At 50.2% G+C, this 20,178-nt stretch overlaps 1 protein-coding gene across 3 annotated transcripts; it reads left to right on the plus strand.

Annotated features, from left to right (window-relative positions):
• The first annotated feature begins 264 nt into the window (after window positions 1–264).
• CALCOCO1 (calcium binding and coiled-coil domain 1) lies at window positions 265–18,131 on the plus strand. Of its 3 annotated transcripts, none has more exons than XM_035002507.1 (15): window positions 265–332; window positions 2,499–2,678; window positions 3,018–3,120; window positions 3,901–4,091; window positions 6,545–6,703; window positions 7,114–7,262; window positions 9,803–9,893; window positions 12,877–13,032; window positions 13,223–13,477; window positions 13,950–14,075; window positions 14,570–14,665; window positions 15,041–15,149; window positions 15,376–15,575; window positions 15,963–16,069; window positions 17,067–18,131. In XM_035002507.1, exons 2-15 carry the CDS (start codon window positions 2,523–2,525, stop codon window positions 17,242–17,244), a joined length of 2,076 nt encoding a protein of 691 aa, XP_034858398.1. In that variant the 5' UTR covers window positions 265–332; window positions 2,499–2,522; the 3' UTR covers window positions 17,245–18,131. The 3 variants fall into 3 exon arrangements, with proteins under 3 accessions (XP_034858398.1, XP_034858399.1, XP_034858400.1); XM_035002508.1 differs by lacking the exon at window positions 17,067–18,131 and adding an exon at window positions 16,328–17,050; XM_035002509.1 differs by lacking the exon at window positions 13,223–13,477.
• The last annotated feature ends 2,047 nt before the right edge of the window (window positions 18,132–20,178 follow it).

Here is a 20,178-nt window from a genome sequence, read left to right on the forward strand (position 1 = left end):
CTCCACTAATACAGCCGGCCCCCTCCTAAGGAATCATGGGCCGTGAAGTCCTTTGGTGGCCACACCCTCGTTTACAGTCATAGAAGTGAGAACTACGCCTCCCAAGATGCCGCGAGGAGGCAGCCGCCACGGCCGCCCTCTGCTCCGCCCTCCTCACGCACAGCTTCCTGGGATGTGTAGTCCCAGATCCAAGCCGGCTCGCCGGCCAAAGAGGGCGGAGAAACCACAAACCCCAGAAGCCCTCACGTCCACTCTTCTCCCTCCCCTCCGGGAGTCGGAGTGCTGTTTTTGTTGTTGGTGGAAGGTGAGGGAACAGCTGATCCGTGTGTGGGGTAAGAAACTTGGCCTAATTTGGGGGCGATCTGATGCGGGGGTCACCGCACTTTCCAGTCTGTGAAAGGATAATCTAAGGGAACTGTAGACGGGAGATGCGGGAGCGTTTGGGTTTTAATACTTTCCGTACTGGAAAAGCCACCCCTACTGTTTTTAAGAGTTCTGGGTCTCAAGGGGGCCTGGATCAGGAGGGTGCCCCCTCACTTTTCTCACCTTCCCCTCAGTCCTTCTCTAAAAGCTTGTTACGCTTAAAGTAGTTGGGAGAAGCTGAAATATTTACTCATTCTCTCCCAGGGAAGACTTGACCCTCACAAACCTTCCCTTTCTCCTTGCCCTCCCGACCCAATCCAAAGGCCTTTACTACGCTAAATCACTGAGGGGAAAAAAACCTTCCAAGTGGTAGAATGTTAAGGAACTCTAGAGCCCTACAGAGTTGGGGGATTGGGACTCTTCCCCTCCTCCCTCGAACACTTGAGTCTAGCTACACTCATACACTTTAAGTGCCCAGAGCTTTGTTTCAGGTTTGGTGAATGTTTCCAGCTGTTACGGATTTTCTTTGTGGGGCATATTTGGGGTTCCCCAGGCTTAGATCTTTGGAGACAACTCATCCCTACTTAGAAAGCCAGAAGAATTGTATTTGGAGAAAACATGGACTAGTTTTAACTAGGGATTTTTCAGAGATGAAACCCCAAAGAAACCTCTTGTCCTCAATCCAGTCCTTATTTTGGAGGGAGAATTTGCTTCTTTTTGGAGAGCTAGCACACTTTTCCTTCTCTACTGAATTTCTTTTGTTGTTTTTTTTTTTTAAAGTTCCTAGCCCCAGACTTTAGCCTGGCGTGGGTTTGTGATGTTTAGGGGTGTGCACGTGACTAGTGATGGCTGATTGGACGCCGTCCTCTGCAGTTGACATAGGATGAAGATTAGTGGGCTGGAGCGGAGTGATGACGAGAACCATCTCACAGCCTTAGGCTGAGGAGTTCTGTTGATTATTGTTATTGTTCCTCACCCCATCCCCATAGTGCCCACCTAACTTGGAACACCTCTTCCTCTCAGTCCCATCTTACAGCATGCCTCCAGCTCCCCATCCAGGCACTTGGAATCAAGGCCAAAGGGGGCGGAGAGAAAATGGAAAGGAAAATACTAGAACTGGGATACCATAGTCAAACCAGTAGAATTCTAGTTCTGCTTCTGGCAAGATTTGAAGAAAAGAATGTTGGGTTCTGTTTGAATTCTCTCTCCCTTCTCTCAACATCATATATATATTTCCCCTTCTCAGGGCCCCTTACTTCCCACCTTCCAGTCTATCCCCTACCCAGGGGTGGGGCTTTCCTGGCTCCAGGCTCCCACATTCCATCTCCCCACACCACCACGTTCCTGCTGAGTGTTTCACTCCACCCTTCAAGCAGCCGCCTCCAGAATTCTTGACTTCCTGGAGTAATGAAGTGGAGAGACAAAACCTGTCTTTCCCTATACCCTCCCTTTCCCTTTGTCTCTTGAATGAGAGCAGAAGCTTTTTTTAAAACTCATGGGGGTGGACAGCTCTGAGAGAGGAGAGAACTGAGACCTCACGGGCCTGAGGATTGAGCTGTTGGTCCCCCTGCCCTTTCCAGCTCTGAAGGCTCAGTCATTACTTTCAGAGATTAGTTGCTGTTTTCAGGTGTCATAAGTCATCTTGGGTACAGTTGGAGTGGGCAAGGAGACACGCTCAGAAGGAGGGTGCCCCACACCTCAGTTGGATTTTGAATCCAAGAGTCAAAAGATATGGGGGTGGGATGAGGAGGTGGAGGCTGAAGAATTTGGAATGCTCAGGATGTTAAGAGGTGAAAAAAGAGGGGCTCAGAGGGCAGACCCTGGGATACTGAGACTTGGTCAATGAGGCTGTGAAAAGGGAGCAGAAATGAGAGAGATGTTAACTCTAGGAAGAGTCTATCACTCAGAACAGGTACAGTGTGAGACAGGATGGGGACTGACTCAGAAGGCCAGACCTGTGTTCTGGAGACTAAAATATATACCTCCAAAGGGTCCTATAACCCGCAGGGGCTGGAAACGAGATATGCCTTCCCTCCAGGTGTAGTGACAGGAGCTGTGAGTGGGTGGGAATGGAGTTGGAGGGAAGAAGAGATGGATTGGAGAGATTTATAGGATATTAACCCTTTATTTCATAGGAGGGCAGATATCTTGAGGGCAGGATGGAAGAATCATCACTAAGCCGGGCACCTTCCCGAGGTGGAGTCAACTTTCTGAATGTAGCCCGGACCTACATCCCCAACACCAAGGTGGAATGTCACTATACCCTTCCCCCAGGCACCGTGCCCAGTGCCAGCGACTGGATTGGCATCTTCAAGGTATCCCTGAACCCCCTTTTGGCTCGTATTTATGGGCCATGGGTTGGTTGGAATAAGGGGAATGACTTAGTCCTTGGATTCTCAACCTCATGTTGATAGAAAAGAAGGGAAAAGATGTCACAAATAACAGAGGCCATCGGTATAAGCAGAGCTCATCTTCTGCCCATCTTAACCTTGCTCTCTCCTGCCACAAGTATCCCTCCACAATCCCTGTCCCTCATCATCCTTGCCCCTGTAACAGCTTCCTGTCCCCCGTTCAGTCCCTCAGCCCTTTCTGCCATCCATAGCTTATAGTTGCATCACCATACCCCTCCCTGCTCCCACCATGGGCCTTCACAGGTGGAGGCTGCCTGTGTTCGGGATTACCACACGTTTGTATGGTCTTCGGTGCCTGAAAATGCGGCTGATGGCTCCCCTGTCCACGCCAGCGTCCAGTTCCAAGGTACGAGGGAGGATGGAAGGTCCAAGATGGCAGAGCCGGGGGATAGAGGTTTAGAGGAGGATAGTGGGCTCAGAAACAAAAGGCACAGATGACAAAGAAAAATAAGTGCAAATAAATAAAATAAGAACTATATCCAACAGGGCTCAACAGACATAGAATCATGGGATTATTATAGAATCAGGGACTTAGAGATGGAAGGAACTGTAGAGGGCCACTAGTCCTGCCTCCTACCAAAACAAAAAAAAAAAGAGGAAGTCCTCTTAGGGAACGAGGGGTAGGGAAGAGGGAAAGGTGGTGTCATAGAATGAGAAGGTGGTCGTGAGATTCAGAAAGACCTGGATTCAAATCTCAACTCTAATACTTACAAGCTGTTTGACCTTGGACAAATTACTTAATCTCTCTGTGTCTATTATCTTAACAGTAAAAGGGGATGCATGGCTTATAGGTACAATATGAAGGTTTAAAGTGATACACGTAGAGGGTTAGCATCATGCCTGGTACAGGGTGGGCACTCAGTAAGTGGTAACTAGCATTATTATTATGGAAGGTAGGTTTGGGAAAGAGAGGAAGGACAGGCCTAGGCAGAAGGAGGGACAAGAGTACCCCAGGGAATGGAAATAGCCTGTGGGAGGTGGAAAGAAAACAGTAGATGGAGCAGGGAACAAGAGGCTGGAGCCAAGGGCAGTAGGTGATAAGATGCATCCAGGGGAAGGGAGACCTGTCAAGCACTTGAGGGCCTGGGATCATATTCGGATCCTGGGTCCATTCTTCTTCCCACAGCCAGCTACCTGCCCAAACCTGGAGCCCAGCTCTACCAGTTCCGATATGTGAACCGCCAGGGCCGGGTGTGTGGGCAAAGCCCCCCTTTCCAGTTCCGAGAGCCAAGGCCCATGGATGAACTGGTGACCATGGAGGAGACTGATGGTGGCTCTGACATCCTGCTGGTTGTCCCCAAGGCCACCGTGCTGCAGGTGAGAACAGAGCAACAGAGCTGCTTCTGGGCAGGGGAGTGGGCGGGCAGCATGGCAAGGGACCCCTTGCTTTACCTTCCCCTGGGCTGTGGCCTCAACCGAAGACCTCACTGGGAGTTACACAATCTTGTCGTTAAGAAGGTCTCATTCTAACGTAGACACAAACATGTAGGGCAGGAAAGCAAGCCGCCCACAGGCCACTGTCACTCAGATTACATGAGTACTTTTCGAGCATTCCTCCCAAGTGCTACATCCTGTCCTAGGCCCTAGAGGAAGATCTAAAGGGTGGAGGGAGGCCACTCCAAGGAAGGAATGTTCAGAGGAAGAGGAGGATGAGACCCACGTCCAGGACAGGTGAGGAATGAGAACAGATAGTAGGGCCCCAGACAGTATCGGAGGCTCTTGGGCACTTGAAATGTGACTGGTCCGAATTGAGATGTAAAATACACAAAGGATTTTGGAGACTTAGTATTTAAAAAAGTAAAAGAGCTTAATAATTTTCTATATATTGATTGCATGTTGAAATGACAATATTTTGGATAGACTGGGTTAGACAGAATATCATTAAAATGAATTTCACCTGTTTCTTGTTAATTTTTTTTGAAGTATCTACTGGAAAATTTAAAAACCATATACGTGGCTTATATTCTTTTCCCATTGGACCAAATAGACCAAACTGAGAAGAATTAGAGAGTGAGGGTAGATGTTGGGCAAGGACTTCCTGAAGGAAGAGAAGGGACAGGGACAAGTGGGGAGGAAGGACACTCCCTAGATAAGAGGACAGACTTGAGGAAGGCTCAGGAGGTGAGAAGGGGTTGCTTGTCTGTGACTGAAGTAAATTCTTGCTTTCTAGAACCCTCTAAACACATGGAATCAACACAATAGGAAGATGTTTGTATCTTGCATAAGTCAGATGTGTGAGCTCCTACCCCATATTCTGTTTTTTTCATTCTAATTCCAGTGTAGTTAACATGCAGTGTTATATTAGTTTCAGGGGTCATAGTGTACAATACAGTGATTCAGCAGTTCCATATACTGCTCAGTGCTCATTACGATAAGTGTGCTCTTAATCCCCATCACCTATTTCACCCACCCCCACCCACTTCCCCTCTGGTAACCAGCAGTTTATTCTCTGTAGTTAACTACAAAGAGTCTGTTTCTTGGTTTGTTTCTTTCTCTCTCTTTTATTTTTTTCACTAGGCTCGTTTGTTTTGTTTCTTAAATTCCACATATGAGTGACATCATATGGTATCTGTCTTTCTCTGACTGACCTATTTCACTGAGCATTACACTCCCCAGCTCCATCCATGTCATTGCAAATGGCGAGACCTCAGTCTTTCTTTTTTTTTTTTTAATATTTTTTTTTTAAAGATTTTATTTATTTATTATTTGACAGAGAGAGACACAGCGAGAGAGGGAACACAAGCAGGGGGAGTGGGAGAGGGAGAAGCAGGCTTCCCGCGGAGCGGGGAGCCCGATGCGGGGCTCGATCCCAGGACCCTGGGATCATGACCTGAGCCGAAGGCAGATGCTTAACGACTGAGCCACCCAGGCGCCCCGACCTCAGTCTTTCTTAAGGCCGAGAGTATTGTGTATGTGTGTGTATATACATACACACACACACCACATCTTCATTATCCATTCATCAGTCGATGGACACTTGGGCTGCTTTCATAGCTTAGCTATTGTAAATAATGCTGTTATAAACTTAGGAGTGCATGTATCCCTTTGAATTAGTGTTTTCGTACTTCCTGGGTAAATACCTAGGAGTGCGATTACTGCATCATAGAGTAGTTCTATTTTTAACTTTTGAGAAACATCCATTTTCCAGAGTGGCTGCACCAGCTTATACTCCCACCAGCAGTGCAAGAGAGTTCGTTTTGTCCACATCCTCGTCAACACTTGTTGTTTCTTGTGTTTTTGATTTTAGCCATTCTGACAGGTGTGAGGTGGTATCTCATCACGGTTTTGATTTGCATTCCCTGATGACGAGTGATGTTGAGCATCTTTTCATGTGTGTTTTGGCCATCTGGATGTCTTCCATGTTCTGTTTTTACATTCATTATTCTTACTACAATTACCTTTCAACAATCTACACTAAGAGATCACTTTACAAATGAGGACAAAGACTCAGAGAAGTTAAGGAACTCATTCAAAGTGACATAGCTAGTAGAAATTGTAAACCTACATCTGTCTGGTTCCAGAATAGATAAGGTACAATTCAGGGAGCCATCCCTTTTGTCTGCATGGATTGAGAGAGACTTCTTCCAAGGGGGTCAGGAGCTGGTATGTCTGACTGGTGGTGGGCAGGATTCAGCAACACCCCAAGCCTCCCCTTACTCACCTCTTTATAGCTTGTACTGATGCAACTTCCCGGCCCCGAATGCATCTGCAGAGTGGTGGGGATGGGGCTTTCACAAGCACAAACCCCCTTTTTATCCTGCCTCCTGTAGAACCAGCTGGACGAGAGCCAGCAAGAGAGGAATGACCTGATGCAGCTGAAGCTGCAGCTGGAGGGACAGGTGACGGAGCTGAGGAGTCAAGTACAGGATCTCGAGACGGCTCTGGCGACTGCCAGGCAGGAGCACGCGGAGCTGACGGAGCAGTACAAGGTGGGAGTTGGGCCAGGTTGGGGACGGGGCCTGGCTGCTCACCCAGAGTCCAAAATCTAACCCAGTGAAGATAGAAAAGGAGAGACATTAGCGGGCTTTTAAGATGGTTCTGGCATCAAAAAATAGCTTTAGGGAGTAACAAGTGGGATTAAGCTTGAGATGACAGGAGACACATTGCAAACATAAAGTAATAAGACTCAGTTCTTCGCACACAGGAGTGCTGAGGTAGGGTGGAGATGGCCATATTCACCAGCCAGAGAATGTTCCCTTGCAATTTCTTTCTCAAGGAAGGTGACAGGGTGGTGAGGGGTTGATAACAGTCAAATTCTGGTATGCTCCTCCTAAGCCCTTGTTCTATTCTTTGAGAGATGAGTCTCAACTTCACTATTCTGGGGTAACCTTAATTCCAGGGGCTTTCCCGGTCCCACGGGGAGCTCATAGAAGAGAGGGACATCCTGAGCCAGCAACAGGGAGACCATGTGGCACGCATCCTGGAGCTGGAAGATGATATCCAGACCATCAGTGAGAAGGTGCTGACAAAGGAGGTGGAGCTGGACAGGTGAGAGGACCTCCTCTGCCCCCGTTACTTCCTTTCATTTCGTGTCACCCCGAACTCCAGCCTCTCGTTTCAGGCAGGTGAACCTGCTGTCTCATGTGGTTATCCCGCTTACTGGGGAAATCTTTTCCTGCCTAGCTCTTCCATCTTTCCTGGGCCTGTTTTGTATTCCTCACCTTCAGAAGTCATCATAGTTACTACTTATGGTACAGCAAAGGCTACGCAGGAGCCGGGAGTGGAGGATTTGGAAGAAGAGAATGGATAGAACAGTCAACACAAGAGAGGATGGATTTCATTCTGAAATCCATCTTTCTTCTGAAATCCATCTTTCTATCTATTCTTTACCACAGCAAAGAAGATTAGAGGGGCACCTGGCTGGCTCAGTCAGTAGAGTGGGTGACTCTTGATCTCAGGGTTGTGAGTTTGAGCCCCTCGTTGGGCATAGAGATTACTTAAAAATCTTTTTAAAAAAAGAAGGGGGGCACCTGGGTGGCTCCGTCAGTTAAGCATCCAACTCTTGGTTTCAGCTCAGGTCATGATCTCAGGGTTGTGAGATCAAACCCCATGTCAGGCTCCACACTCAGCCCGGAATCTGGTTGAGGTTCTCCCTCTGCCCCTTCCCCACCACCACCCTCCACTCCACCGGCCCCTGCTTGGGAGAGCATGCACATACACGAGCACTCTTTCTCTCAATAAATAAATAAATAAAAATCTTTAAAAAAAAAAAGAAAGAAAGAAAGAAAAAACTATATTAAAAAAATAATAGAAAATAAAAATAAATTTAAAAGAAAAAGAAGACTAGACTCCATTCTCACTGTTAGGAAATGTTCGAACTGGTGTTCCAGAATGTGATGGAATCTCTCCTCTGAAAAAAGGCATAAGTCATAGAATTTTAGCACTGGGAGGAATATAGGGTATTTGAGAGGGTCACTGCTTCAGAAGGCAGCCTTTTTCAATATCAGACAACTGTCAGTTTTGTATCTCTTGGATTGAATGAAACTGTCCTTCCTATAACTCCCTCCTATAACTTTCCTCTCTTGGTCCTGGTTTAGACCTCTGGAGCCGCACAGAATGAATTTCTTTCTTCTACCAGACAACTATTATTTCTACCAAATAGCACAAATGTTGACCACTTCCCATGCCTGTCCTTCAGATTTTCACCAGGAGAAACAAGTTAGTTGTTTCTTTCATCACATCACACAATTGAGTCTCTTTCATTCAGCACTGGTAGATCTTACGTATATTTTTTAAATTTCTTAAAGGAAAGAGGCATATTATCCAAGGCCCAAAGTAAAACATGAGTTACTCCCTAAGGCTTCTTCAGTGCAGAATATGTTGGTCTTGCCCTAGGGAGATACTAAATGTCTAGGTTTTAAATCATAGAATAGAAAAGCAGGGATCAGGAGTGCCTGGGTGGCTCAGTCGGTTACGTGTCTGCCTTCGGCTCAGGTCATGATCCCGGGGTCCTGGGATCGAGCCCCACATTGGGCTTCCTGATCATTGGGGAGCCTGCTTCTCCCTCTTCCTCTGCTGCTCCCCCTGCTTGTGTTCTCTAACTCACTGTCTCTCTCAAATAAATTAATCAAATGGTTTAAAAAAAAAAAAAAAAGAAAAGAGATGAGACTGATCATCTGGAAAAAATTAGGGACTGTTTAGACCAGGGGTCAGTAAACTATGGCCCATGTGCCAAATGTAGCCTTGCCGCCTGTTTTTGTACAGCCCGTGAGGTAAGAATGGTTTTGACAATTAATTAATGGTTAAAATCAAAAGAAGAGGGACTCCTGGGTGGCTCCGTAAGTTAAGTGTCTGCCTTTGGCTCAGGTCATGATGCCGGGGTCCTGGGATCGAGTCCCACATTGGGCTTCTTACTCAGCAGAGAACCTGCTTCTCCCTCTGCCTACTACTCCCCCTGCTTGTGCGCATGCTCGCTTTCTCTCTCTCTGACAAATAAATAAAATCTTCTAAAAAAATAAACAAAAGAAGATATGAAAAGGAAGATAAGAAATTCAGATTTCAGTGTTCATAAATAAAGTTTTATTGGGACAGCCATGCTAGTCATGTGCATGTTGTCTGGGGCTGCTTTCACACTACAATGGCAGAGTTGAGTAGTTGCCACAGAATCCTCATGGCCTGCAGAGCCTAAAGTTTTTACTGTCAGGCCCTTTACAGAAAAGTCTGCCAACTTCTGATCTAGATCCAAAGTTTATAATCAATCATGGCTGTCCCTTGTCTAAAAAAAGACTCAGTTCTGGTCTCTTGATGGAACGAAAACAACTAGGAAGCCACCAGCAGAACATTCCTTAAAATGATACATAAAGAGAAAAGAAAAACTTATTTCTAGATTGTTCTCTAGAATCAGGAATCTTGGGTACTCAGGGCTTACAACAGGATCACCTTGGTCTGGGGATTTGAACATCCCAAAGACAAATGGAGGTCTGGGCATAGAGGAGCACCAGTAGAAGAGCTCAAGACAGAAGTCCGAGCCCCTCATTTCTTCTCTGGTGACCAGTAGGTCATCTGACGTTCCATCTCCCCACGCACAGGGTGAGAGACACAGTGAAGGCCCTGACTCGGGAACAAGAGAAGCTCTTCGAGCAACTGAAAGAAGCGCAAGCAGATAAGGAGCAAAGCGAGGTAAGGGCTCAGAGTCGGTTCGCTTTCTGAATTGTTCATCCAGTGTTTATTAATTAAGTTCTGAGTTCTAGGCACCAAAGAGGATATAAACGTAAAGAGAACATTGTATGCACTCTCGTAGGAAGCATAAAATGTATACCCAAATCAGGATTAGTCAAAGTAAGCATCACCAGGGAAGAATAATGAAGTGTTCTGGTGGGGGCGCCTGGGTGGCTCAGTTGGTTAAGCATCTGACTTTTGATCTCAGCTCAGGTCTTGATCTCAGGGTTGTGAGTTCAAGGCCCAGCGAGGAGCCTACTTAAATAAATAAATAAATAAATAAATAAATGTGTTATGATGCTTCATAGAGGTGGGTGAGAGCACATCTTGTTAGGGTCATTAGAAAGGGCCTTTAGGGGCACCTGGGTGGCTCAGTTATTAAACGTCTGCCAGGGTCCTGGGATCGAGCCCCGCGTTGGGTTCCCTGCTCATCAGGAAGCCTGCTTCTCCCTCTCCCACACCCCCTGCTTATGTTCCCTCTCTCACTGTGTCTCTCTCTGTCAAATAAATAAGATCTTGAAAAAAAAGAAAGGGCCTTTAAAAAAGCTGGCACCTGGGTGGCTCAGTTAGTTAAGCGTCTGCCTTCAGCTCAGGTCATGATCCTGGAGTCCTGGATCGAGCCCCATGTCGGGCTCCCTGCTTGGTGGGGAGTCTACTTCTTCCTCTGCCCTCGCCCCGCTCATGCTCTCTCTCTCTCTCTCAAATAAATAAAATCTTTAAAAAATAAAAAGGGGGCATAGGAGTGCCTGGATGGCTCAGTCAGCAGAGCGTATGACTCTTGATCTCAGGGTCGTGAGTCCAAGCCCCACTTTGAGCATAGAGCTTACTTTAAAAAAAAAAAGGGCGCCTGGGTGGGTCAGTTGGTTAAGCGACTGCTTTCGGCTCAGGTCATGATCCTGGAGTCCCTGGATCGAGTCCCGCATCGGGCTCCCTGCTCAGCAAGGAGCCTGCTTCTCCCTCTGACCCTCCCCCCTCTCATGTGCTCTCTCTCTCTCATTCTCTGTCTCAAATAAATAAATAAAATCTTTAAAAAAAAAAAAAAAGGGGGGGGCGGAATAAACTAGCCTCGTATTTTCCAACTTTTTTAGCTTTCCTCCCCACCCCCAGTAAAGTTTTACATATTGTGTGGAACCTCACTGAATAGATAAAAGCAATATTTTATTACTATAAATTTTTATAAATTCAAATATTCAGTGTTGACTTACAAGGTAACAAAAGTAATCAGATAATCCTGATGGATGTCACACCTTGAAATCAGAGGTTATAGATAACTGCTCTGTCAGCCTCAGCAGCTGGTATAGTTCTGTGTTGTGTTCTGGTTGTACAGTACTGAGAACACTTTGAGTCTCACACATGAGTAGGTGAGAGTGACAGCCATTGTTAAACTATCCACCTGGCCATCTCAGTTTGCTTTTCAGTTCAATAGAAGATGCTGAGGTTTGCACAAAAATGAATTAACCTAGAAGCATATGTCAGTGGATTAAGACTGTTGTGTTAACTTGTGACTGTGTGGGGTTTTTTTTTTCATATTTTTTAAATAATTTAGAAGAAGCTTAAATCACATATTTGCAGAACCTCTAAATGGCTTCCTCCAAGCCCTAGGCTTTTGTGGAAGATGATTTGAAAACCATTTGCTTAGCAGTGAGGAGTAGGAAGAATTTAAGTAGACAGAGATGAGAGGGAGGCCCTTCTGGAAACAGAGAAAGATGCAAGCAAAGGCTGAGAGCCCCAGAACACTCAGGGCAATTGAATGTGTGGGTGAAGAGTTTGAGGTAAGGCCTCGGTCAGATTGGAGAGGACTTGGAGTTTAGTCTTTATTCTGTAAGCAGTGAGAGGCGTCAGTAATTTTCAGGGGGGTGAGATGTACTTAAATGTAGATCACACTTAAGATGTACTTAAAGAAGATTCATGTCATCTCCTTGTGGGAGATGAACTAGTTATGGGATTATTCAATAATCCAAGTAAGAAATGACCAGGGCTTGAGCTAACGTGGTTGCAATGACAGTGGAAAAGAGAAGATGGCTGTGAACAAGATGGAGGATGGAGACGCCAAAGGCTTTTCTGTGGGTTGCTAAGGAAAGAACAGAACCAAGCAGGCATGGCACCAACGGATCCAGCCTGAGTGACTTGGGAAGTAGTACCATGGGTGGAAATAAGAGTGGAAAGGAGTGGAGTGGGAGGTAGAATATGCTGAGTTTGAGAGCCCTATGGGACATCCAGACTGAGTTTTGATCTAAAAGGAAGAGCAGATGGGTGCCTGGGTGGCTCAGTCAGTTGAGAGTCTGCCTTTGGCTCAGGTCGTGGTCCTGGGGTCCTGGGATCGAGCCCCTCATTGGGCTCTCTGCTCAGTGGGGAGTCTGCTTCTCCCTCCCCCCCCCATCCACTTGTGCTTGTATGTGTGTGTGCACGTGCTCTCTCTGAAATAAATAAATAAAATCTTTTTTTTTTTTTTAAGATTTTATTTATTTATTTGACAGAGAGAGTTGGCGAGAGCAGGAACACAAGCAGGGGGAGTGGGAGAGGGAGAAGCAGGCTTCCTGCCGAGCAGGGAGCCCGATGCAGGGCTTGATCCCAGGACCTTGGGATCATGACCTGAGCCGAAGGCAGACGCTTAATGACTGAGCCACCCAGGCGCCCCAATAAATAAAATCTTTTAAAAATAAAAGGAAGAGCAGAGAAGCAGAATGGTACACAGGATACCTAGATTCGTGTAAGACCCTGCCCAGGCTGTGATGCTGGTACCTCATGTTGGGAGCCGGAGACCGGATGTTCAGGACTGAGTGGCTTTGAGCTGAGACCCCAAGAAGGGCTGACGAGCTGAATGCTTGGGTTTGTGTTAAATCTGGGAAGCGGAACCATGACCTCTCTCATCACAGTGGTTCAACCCCCAGCCACCCCAAATACTACATATACCCCTTTCCTTATGTATCTCCGCCTCCATCAGGCTGAGCTCCAAATGGCACAACAAGAAAACCATCGCTTAAATGTGGAGCTGCAGGAAGCGAAGGGCCGGCAGGAGGAGCAAGGTGCTCAGGCCCAGCGACTGAAGGACAAGGTGGCCCAGATGAAGGACACCCTAGGCCAGGCCCAGCAGCGTGTGGTAAGTGAAGCCCCTAGGCAACAGGAAGTAGAGAAAGTTCCAAGGGCTCACTATAGAAAAATGGGGAAAAGACAAGGCTAAAGATGGAGCAGTGCAAATCTTGAGTCCTGATGCAGTGGTGAGTAGCAGGGAGCCTGGTTCACGAGTGACTCACTGGGAGCCCTAACTCCATCTCCTCCTGTCTTCTGAGGCTGAGCTGGAGCCCCTGAGGGAGCAGCTTCGAGGAGCCCAGGAGCTTGCAGCCTCAAGCCAGCAGAAAGCCGCCCTTCTCGGGGAGGAGCTTGCCAGCGCAGCAGGAGCCAGGGACCGCACCATGGCCGAGCTCCACCGCAGCCGTCTGGAAGTGGCTGGAGTCAATGGCAGGCTGGCTGAGCTCAGCCTGCACTTGAAGGAGGAAAAAAGCCAGTGGAGCAAGGAGCGGGCGGGGTTGCTGCAGAGTGTGGAGGTAGAGGGATGGGGGGACCTGGCAAGCTCACGGCCACTGCCCCCACCTCCCATGTGGCCAGATCCCCTCAGAGGACAGAAAGGGATGAGGACCTCAGAGGACTTAGGGATGGGGAGGGGCTCCGAGGGAGGTACAGGTCACTCTCCAGAGATGACCCATCGTCTCTAAGCGGGGTGTCCCAGTCCTGATCTTTGTAGCACCTTCCTTGGTTACCATCTTGATTAAGAAACATTTCCTGCCCTAGGCACCGGGCCCCATCAGTAATGCCCATTCCTGATCAGCGAGGCACCTTGCTGGCATGTCCCTTCCTTCAGTGAGAAGTATAGGGAATGAGGAAGCCAAGCAGGGGAAATTGCTCCCCAAATACTCATTTAACTAAAGGAAGGGACACAGTGCGGGATGGAGCTGTTGCCAGTGGCATCCCTTTTCCTTCACCTTTCCCCTCCCATGTTCCTTTTTGGCCACGTTGCAGGCCGAGAAAGACAAGATCCTGAAGCTGAGTGCAGAGATACTTCGACTGGAAAAGGCAGTTCAGGAGGAGAAGACCCAGAACCAAGTGTTCAAGACTGAACTGGCCCGGGAAAAGGATTCGAGCCTGGTGAGGCATGCAGCCGCCCGTGAGTCCGGGCCCAGGGCCTCCTGAAGAAGCAGTGCCCTTCTTGCCGTCTTGGGTGTGGGTTCAGAAGTGCTGGCTGCTCACTTCCATGTGGAGTGGCCTCTTACTTGCACTTGTCCCACAGCTCATCAGTTTGAAACGTACGATGTCCCCTTCTGTTCTCCAGACACATATCCTGGGCCTCTCAGGGATGACTTAGGACAATTATGGAGTGCCCCTGCTACCACCAGGGCCTCTGCACCCCAGCCCAGAGGCAGTCACCCAGGCCCACACTCGAGAAGCAGAGCCTGGGACTCAGGCGACTATCTCCTGTGATCAAGACAAGGGACTCATGCAAGCAGAGTGTTGGGGCTTCCCCTGTGTGTGTCGGGGCAAGAGAAGGACAAAGGCACAGAGAGACATGGTTCTAGGGTGGTGGGTCCAGGTCGCAGAGCCTGGGTTCTTGGAGGTACATTCTAGGCTCCACATTCCCTCAGGTGCAGCTATCAGAGAGCAAGCGGGAACTGACAGAGCTGCGGTCAGCCCTGCGTGTGCTCCAGAAGGAAAAGGAACAGTTGCAGGAGGAGAAGCAGGTGAGAACCTATGACTCAGGCTCCCTGGATGCCAGAATTGAGGACTTGAGGGCTAGGAACTTTGTATCTTCTTGCCATCTCTTGGCTTAGAAACTGTTATCTCTAAGAGGGCCCAGAGGCTAAAAATGGGACCATGGCTCCTCTCATTGGCCAACTTGACAGGACACGAGAGGACTGCAGGGGCAGGGGATGTAGGGGGTGAAGGAGGGCTCCTGGGGGGGAAGAGTGAGGCTTTACTTTGAGCTGCCCCGCACGTTAGAGAAGGCACCTGATCCTGAGGAGCTCGGAGTTCATCTTGGGTGCCAGGCAGGACTCTGCAGGGCAGTGGGCTGGGCATCTTCCCAGCCTCTCCTGCCTCTCTGCTCCCAATGCCAGGAACTGCTGGAGTACATGAGAAAGCTGGAGGCCCGCCTGGAGAAGGTGGCAGACGAGAAGTGGAGTGAGGGCGCTGCCACAGAGGACGAGGAGGCGGCTGCGGGGCTGAGTCTGTAACCACCAATCTTGTGACACTACTTCCCCGCCCCCCCGTTTCCCTGTTGGGGAGAGCTGCATGTGACCCCCCTGGGAGCGGCCTCCACCTTCTGTGTCTTGCCTTTTCCCTTGCCAGACTCTGGCCTCCTGTCCAGTTTAACCATATCCCTCATCCAAAGGAGACAGCCCAGCCAGGCCTCTAACGACACATCCTTCTCTGCCCTCTCTCTCACCAACAGGCTGCCCAGCGGCTCTGACAGACTCAGAGGATGAGTCCCCGGAAGACATGAGGCGCCCTCCCTATGGCCTGTGTGAGCGGGGAGACTCCGGCTCCTCTCCTGCTGGGCCACGAGAGACTTCTACCCTGGTGGTCATCAGCCAGCCGGCTCCCATTGCCCCCCAGCTCTCAGGGCGCGCTGAGGACAGCAGCTCTGACTCGGTGAGCAGTGCGGGGAGGAAGGGGTGGCTAGGGCCATACCCAAGTGGCCCAGCCTCTGGAGCAGGAAGTCTTAGCCCAGCAGGGCTCTCTTTTTCCCTTGGAGAGGAGGCAGGCCCAGCCTCTCTTCCAGGCCATCCAAAGACAACACCCCCAAATCCACCCCAACGCAATAGCCTCACTGCTGCCGCCCCCTGCACCCCACACTTCTCTTCTTACCCACCAGCCCCCATCACAACTCCTGTCCTGCCTCACTCCTACTGCAGCCCACTGTCTACTCTCTGGGCCTAGACTGCTCTTCCTTCCCTTACCTGCTCCAGTGGGCTGCTCCCCTGTCTTGGGACACTCACTACCCCAAAACCCTGCCCTACCTATCTCTTTGGTGCCCAGGAGGCCGAAGATGAGAAGTCAGTGCTCATGGCGGCTGTTCAGAGTGGGGGTGAGGAGGCCAATCTGCTGCTTCCTGAGCTGGGCAGTGCCTTCTATGACATGGCCAGGTGAGCGCAGAAGGGGGAGACCAGGAGGGAGGTGGGAGGATGCCAGTGGAAAGGGCATTTGGGTGAATGGTCCCCATGCCCTTCGCCCAAGCTCCCTCTTCTTGGCCCTGGCCAAGAAAAGGAGACATAGGTAAGGTTGACACAGAAAGTCACCCACCACTCCGAATCCCAGGTGTCTTCAGGTAATTCCTGCCCTGTCTTATCAGTGCACTGTGCACTCAGAGGTCCTGCCTTTAACTGGCTTCTGTGTTGTTCTAGCACCATCTTCCGTGGAGCCCAAATTGCCCTGCATCCCCTCTCTCCTGCCCCTTTCCCTTCCCCAACCACCAGGTAGGTACCCAAGCTCCATCTGGGGAGGAAGGGAGGTGACCGATGCCCCCAGGGATGGGATCAGAGAGAAGACTGGGATCCAGCGTCCATCTGGCCAGCTCTGAGATGTCCCCCTTCCCTGACCCTCTTCCCTGACTCCGCCGGGAAATCCTTGGGCGATGCAGCTGCAGGGGCGGGGGTTCCGGTATCAGATTGCCCCTTCGGCCTTCCCTTTCCTTTCGCAGGTCAAGAGGGGAAGGCAGGGGGAAGAGAGATTTTATCATCTAGCCCCCGGCTTTGCCTCCATGTGAGATGGGCTCAGGGCAGGGAGGGGTGATGCTGTCATCCTCCTCAGCTGGAGCAGGAAGATGAAGGACGATGTCAGACTCATTTTCAGCCTCATTAGGCAGCAGACGGAGATGGAGGGAGGAGAGCAGGGGGTTGGGGGATGGGCCGTGCACTACAGCAGGCACTGAAGAAGAGAGGACATGGAGAGCCAGGAAACCAAGCTCTGGTAGTGTGGGGGAAAAGGTGCTGTGGGTGAGGTGCGGGGAGAGAGCCACCAGGGAGCTGCATGAGGAACAGGGGCACCTGGGAGCCCGGGTGCGTGGGTCCCTCTCCCTGAGGTCCACAAGGCAAGAGGGCATCGGAGCACACTGACCCTCTCCTTTCCTTCTGTCTCCTTCAGTGGCTTTGCGGTGGGTCCCTTATCAGAGGCCAACACTGGGGGCCCTGCCACCCCCCCGTGGAAAGAGTGCCCCATTTGTAAGGAGCGCTTCCCAGCCGAGAGTGATAAGGATGCCCTGGAGGACCACATGGATGGACACTTCTTTTTCAGCACCCAGGACCCCTTTACCTTTGAGTGATCTCACCCGCCCCCCCCCGCCCCAGGACATGCCCAGATACACTTACACACAGACACACACTCATGCACAGACGTACACTTAGGTCTCATGCCTTCTCTGCCACCCTGGGCTCCGTGATATTCTGTTCCCGAAGAACCGCTCCCTGAACCATGTTCATCCCAAGCTCTCACCTTCATCCTCTCCCGCCTGGCTCTTTTGTCCAGGCAGGGGCTGACTTTACCTGCTAAAAGCGGTTTTGGAGGAACCAGGCTGGAGGAGACCTTCCCCAGGGGGAATAGGATCACCCCCTCCTCACCCTGGTTGCTCTGTCACTGACACCACCCACCCACCCACACACACACACACACACACTCACACTTACACGCACTCTCTGCTGCCCCAAAGCCAGTTCCTGGGGCACCCCACTGCCTCTTATTCGGCGTCTGTGTTGGTTTACCTGAGTTTTCTCAGGGGCCTGCATCGAGGCAGCAGCGTGGACACCATGGCCTCTTCAGGTCTCTTTCAGTTCTGAGCTTCAGTGGTTCCTTCTGTCCCCCCACCCCACCCCATTGCCTTCTGCACCCCGCCCCAGCCTTTTCCACACCATTAGGTATGAAGTTTGGAGGTTTCTTTTGTATTTTTGAGGTTTTCTGTACTCTATCTCCTGCCCTGCCCTGCCCTCCCTCCCCCAGTGTCCTCACATGGAAAGAAAGAATGCATTTGTGCCTTCTGTGAGGGATGAGGGGAACAGATGGTCCCAGGTGTCCCCATTTCTCACCCCTTCCTCCCTCTCCAGGTTCCCCCACAGCAATAAGAGCTTTCCCTCTTTATCCCTCCCTCAATCTGTAGTTTGAACAAATATATTTATATGATATGTATAACAATTCTAATAAAATGTGTTCCTACCATGAGGTGTGACTAGAGCGATGAGGGTCCGGATGCCTGGCTCCTAGACCATAGTGGAGGGGAGAGGGAGGGAGGGGAGTCCCCCCTGCCTTGCTGGGGCCAGTGCCTGCACAGCATTTCCACATTGTGCCTCCTGGTGGGCAGAGGAGGAGGGCAGGAGCTTTGTCTCAGGTTGGGGGGTGGGGGTCTGGCTTGGAGAAGACTGCTGTTGTGGGAGTGGGGGCAGCAGATTGATGGGTCAACGTGGGCCCTGCTCAGGATTTCAGTCCTGGGGTGGGAACCAGCGTTCTGGGCCCAGGTGCATGTCTCAGAAGGCAGGGAAGTTTCCACTGCTCAGACCTTCACCCCCCCATAGCAGCCGTCACTGTACCATGGGCCAGAGACGGGCATTACTCCTGTCAGGTGTTCACACCCTTGAGGAGCCACTTCGTAAAAAATGCCCTAAACCGCATACCGCTAAAGCCTATTTGATATTCCTTCCATCCCTGCCTCCTTCTCTCCCTCTGTTGCCATCTCACGTACACGTATGCACCCTCTGACTCCACGGTCACAAAAACACATTCATCCACTCTAACCAGCTTCACAGGCTAGACACACACGGCGTCGTAAAGCATTTATTAAGGACCTGCGTGCTCACCAAGGCTCTCGGCAATGCCCAGCACAAGCCGTGCCTACAGCCCCCTTGTTCCCCATCCCAGTAGCTCCCTTAGCAGCCACCCTCCTTTCCCTTCAGGGCCTCTGGGCGGGCAACCTGCACCAATCCCTCTCTGCACCCACCTGAAATCCCCCCAGTGCACCCCCTTCCAGCCCCACCTGGATGACATCTTCCATCCTTCCTTCTTCCCTCCCGTCGCTGTCTCCTAGCAACCCCATCTCGTTCCCTGAATCCCTTCCAAGGAAATTAGAGATAATGGATCTCTCCTCTCTCCATCTCAACTCCTCTTTATTGATCCTCCTTTAATGAAAGTTAATTATAACAATGATTTAATTAATAGAATCCCTCTCTTCCTTTATTGCTTCCCGTATTAAGACTATTAATAAATACGAGCTGGGCTGACAGAGGCATCCATCACTCGCCTGGGATTCCCCCCATCCCTCCTTTTTCCCTCCCCCTTACCCCTCCCCTCGCTTGGCCTATAAACTTGCCGGGGTAGTGGGGGTTAATCAGAGAGGAATTATGAGCCAACATTCCCAGCAGGAGGTGCATTTAATGAAATCACTTGTGATTTATGTCTGGGGGAGGTTGGGGAAGGAAGAATCTGGAACCCAGACATTCTGGCTTCCAGAAGGGTGCCCCCCCTAGTGCAAAAGGGGAGGAAGGGAGACAGAAACAGGGACCCAGAGCCCCTGCCCCCACCGCACAGCCCCTGCCATGCCACACACACCGCCCCCCACCCCTAGGAGCCTCACGGGTAGCTGCACAAGGCCATTGACCCGGCTGCTGGGCTAAGAGCACTTCTGAGGGATACAACATAAGTGTTCTTTCCCACCTCCAGAGCATTACCTCCAGGATGTTGGCTCATAATTCCTCTCTGATTAACCCCCACTACCTCTCTCTGATTAACCCCCACTTATTCTCATCTACTCTCTGTGTGGTATTTGGCAACTTGGCCTTTCTACTTGTTTCCCTTCCGGAATGGATTGTTTCTTCTGCCCTGCCTCCCAGCATCCATGCAGAAACCGTTGGATCTGAATGGGCTCCCGGCACTAGTGTGAAAGGAAAAGTCAGACCAAGTAGCAGCAGATAGGAACCGGGGTGTCAGTCGTTGGTGGAAGAGAACGAATGCAAACATCACTCCCCACTTACAGAACCTCAGTGGCTGCCTGGGACCTACAGGAACTGAAGTGCAAATCACTTAGTATGTCAGTCAGGGTCTCCACCATCCCACTCCAACCTGCCTCTCCATTTCCCATCCGACCCTAAGGAACCCTGGACTCCGGTGTCACACAACCACTCCACCATTTTTGCAGGCCTCTGGGCGCACGCTTTCTTCACAACTCACGGGACGCCTCCTCCATGAATTCCTACTCGACTTTTCTCAGTTTTAC

This window comes from Mirounga leonina, unplaced genomic scaffold (genome assembly GCF_011800145.1).
Source record: "Mirounga leonina isolate KUSES-001 unplaced genomic scaffold, KU_Mleo_1.0 Mir_126, whole genome shotgun sequence".
NCBI lineage: Eukaryota > Metazoa > Chordata > Mammalia > Carnivora > Phocidae > Mirounga > Mirounga leonina.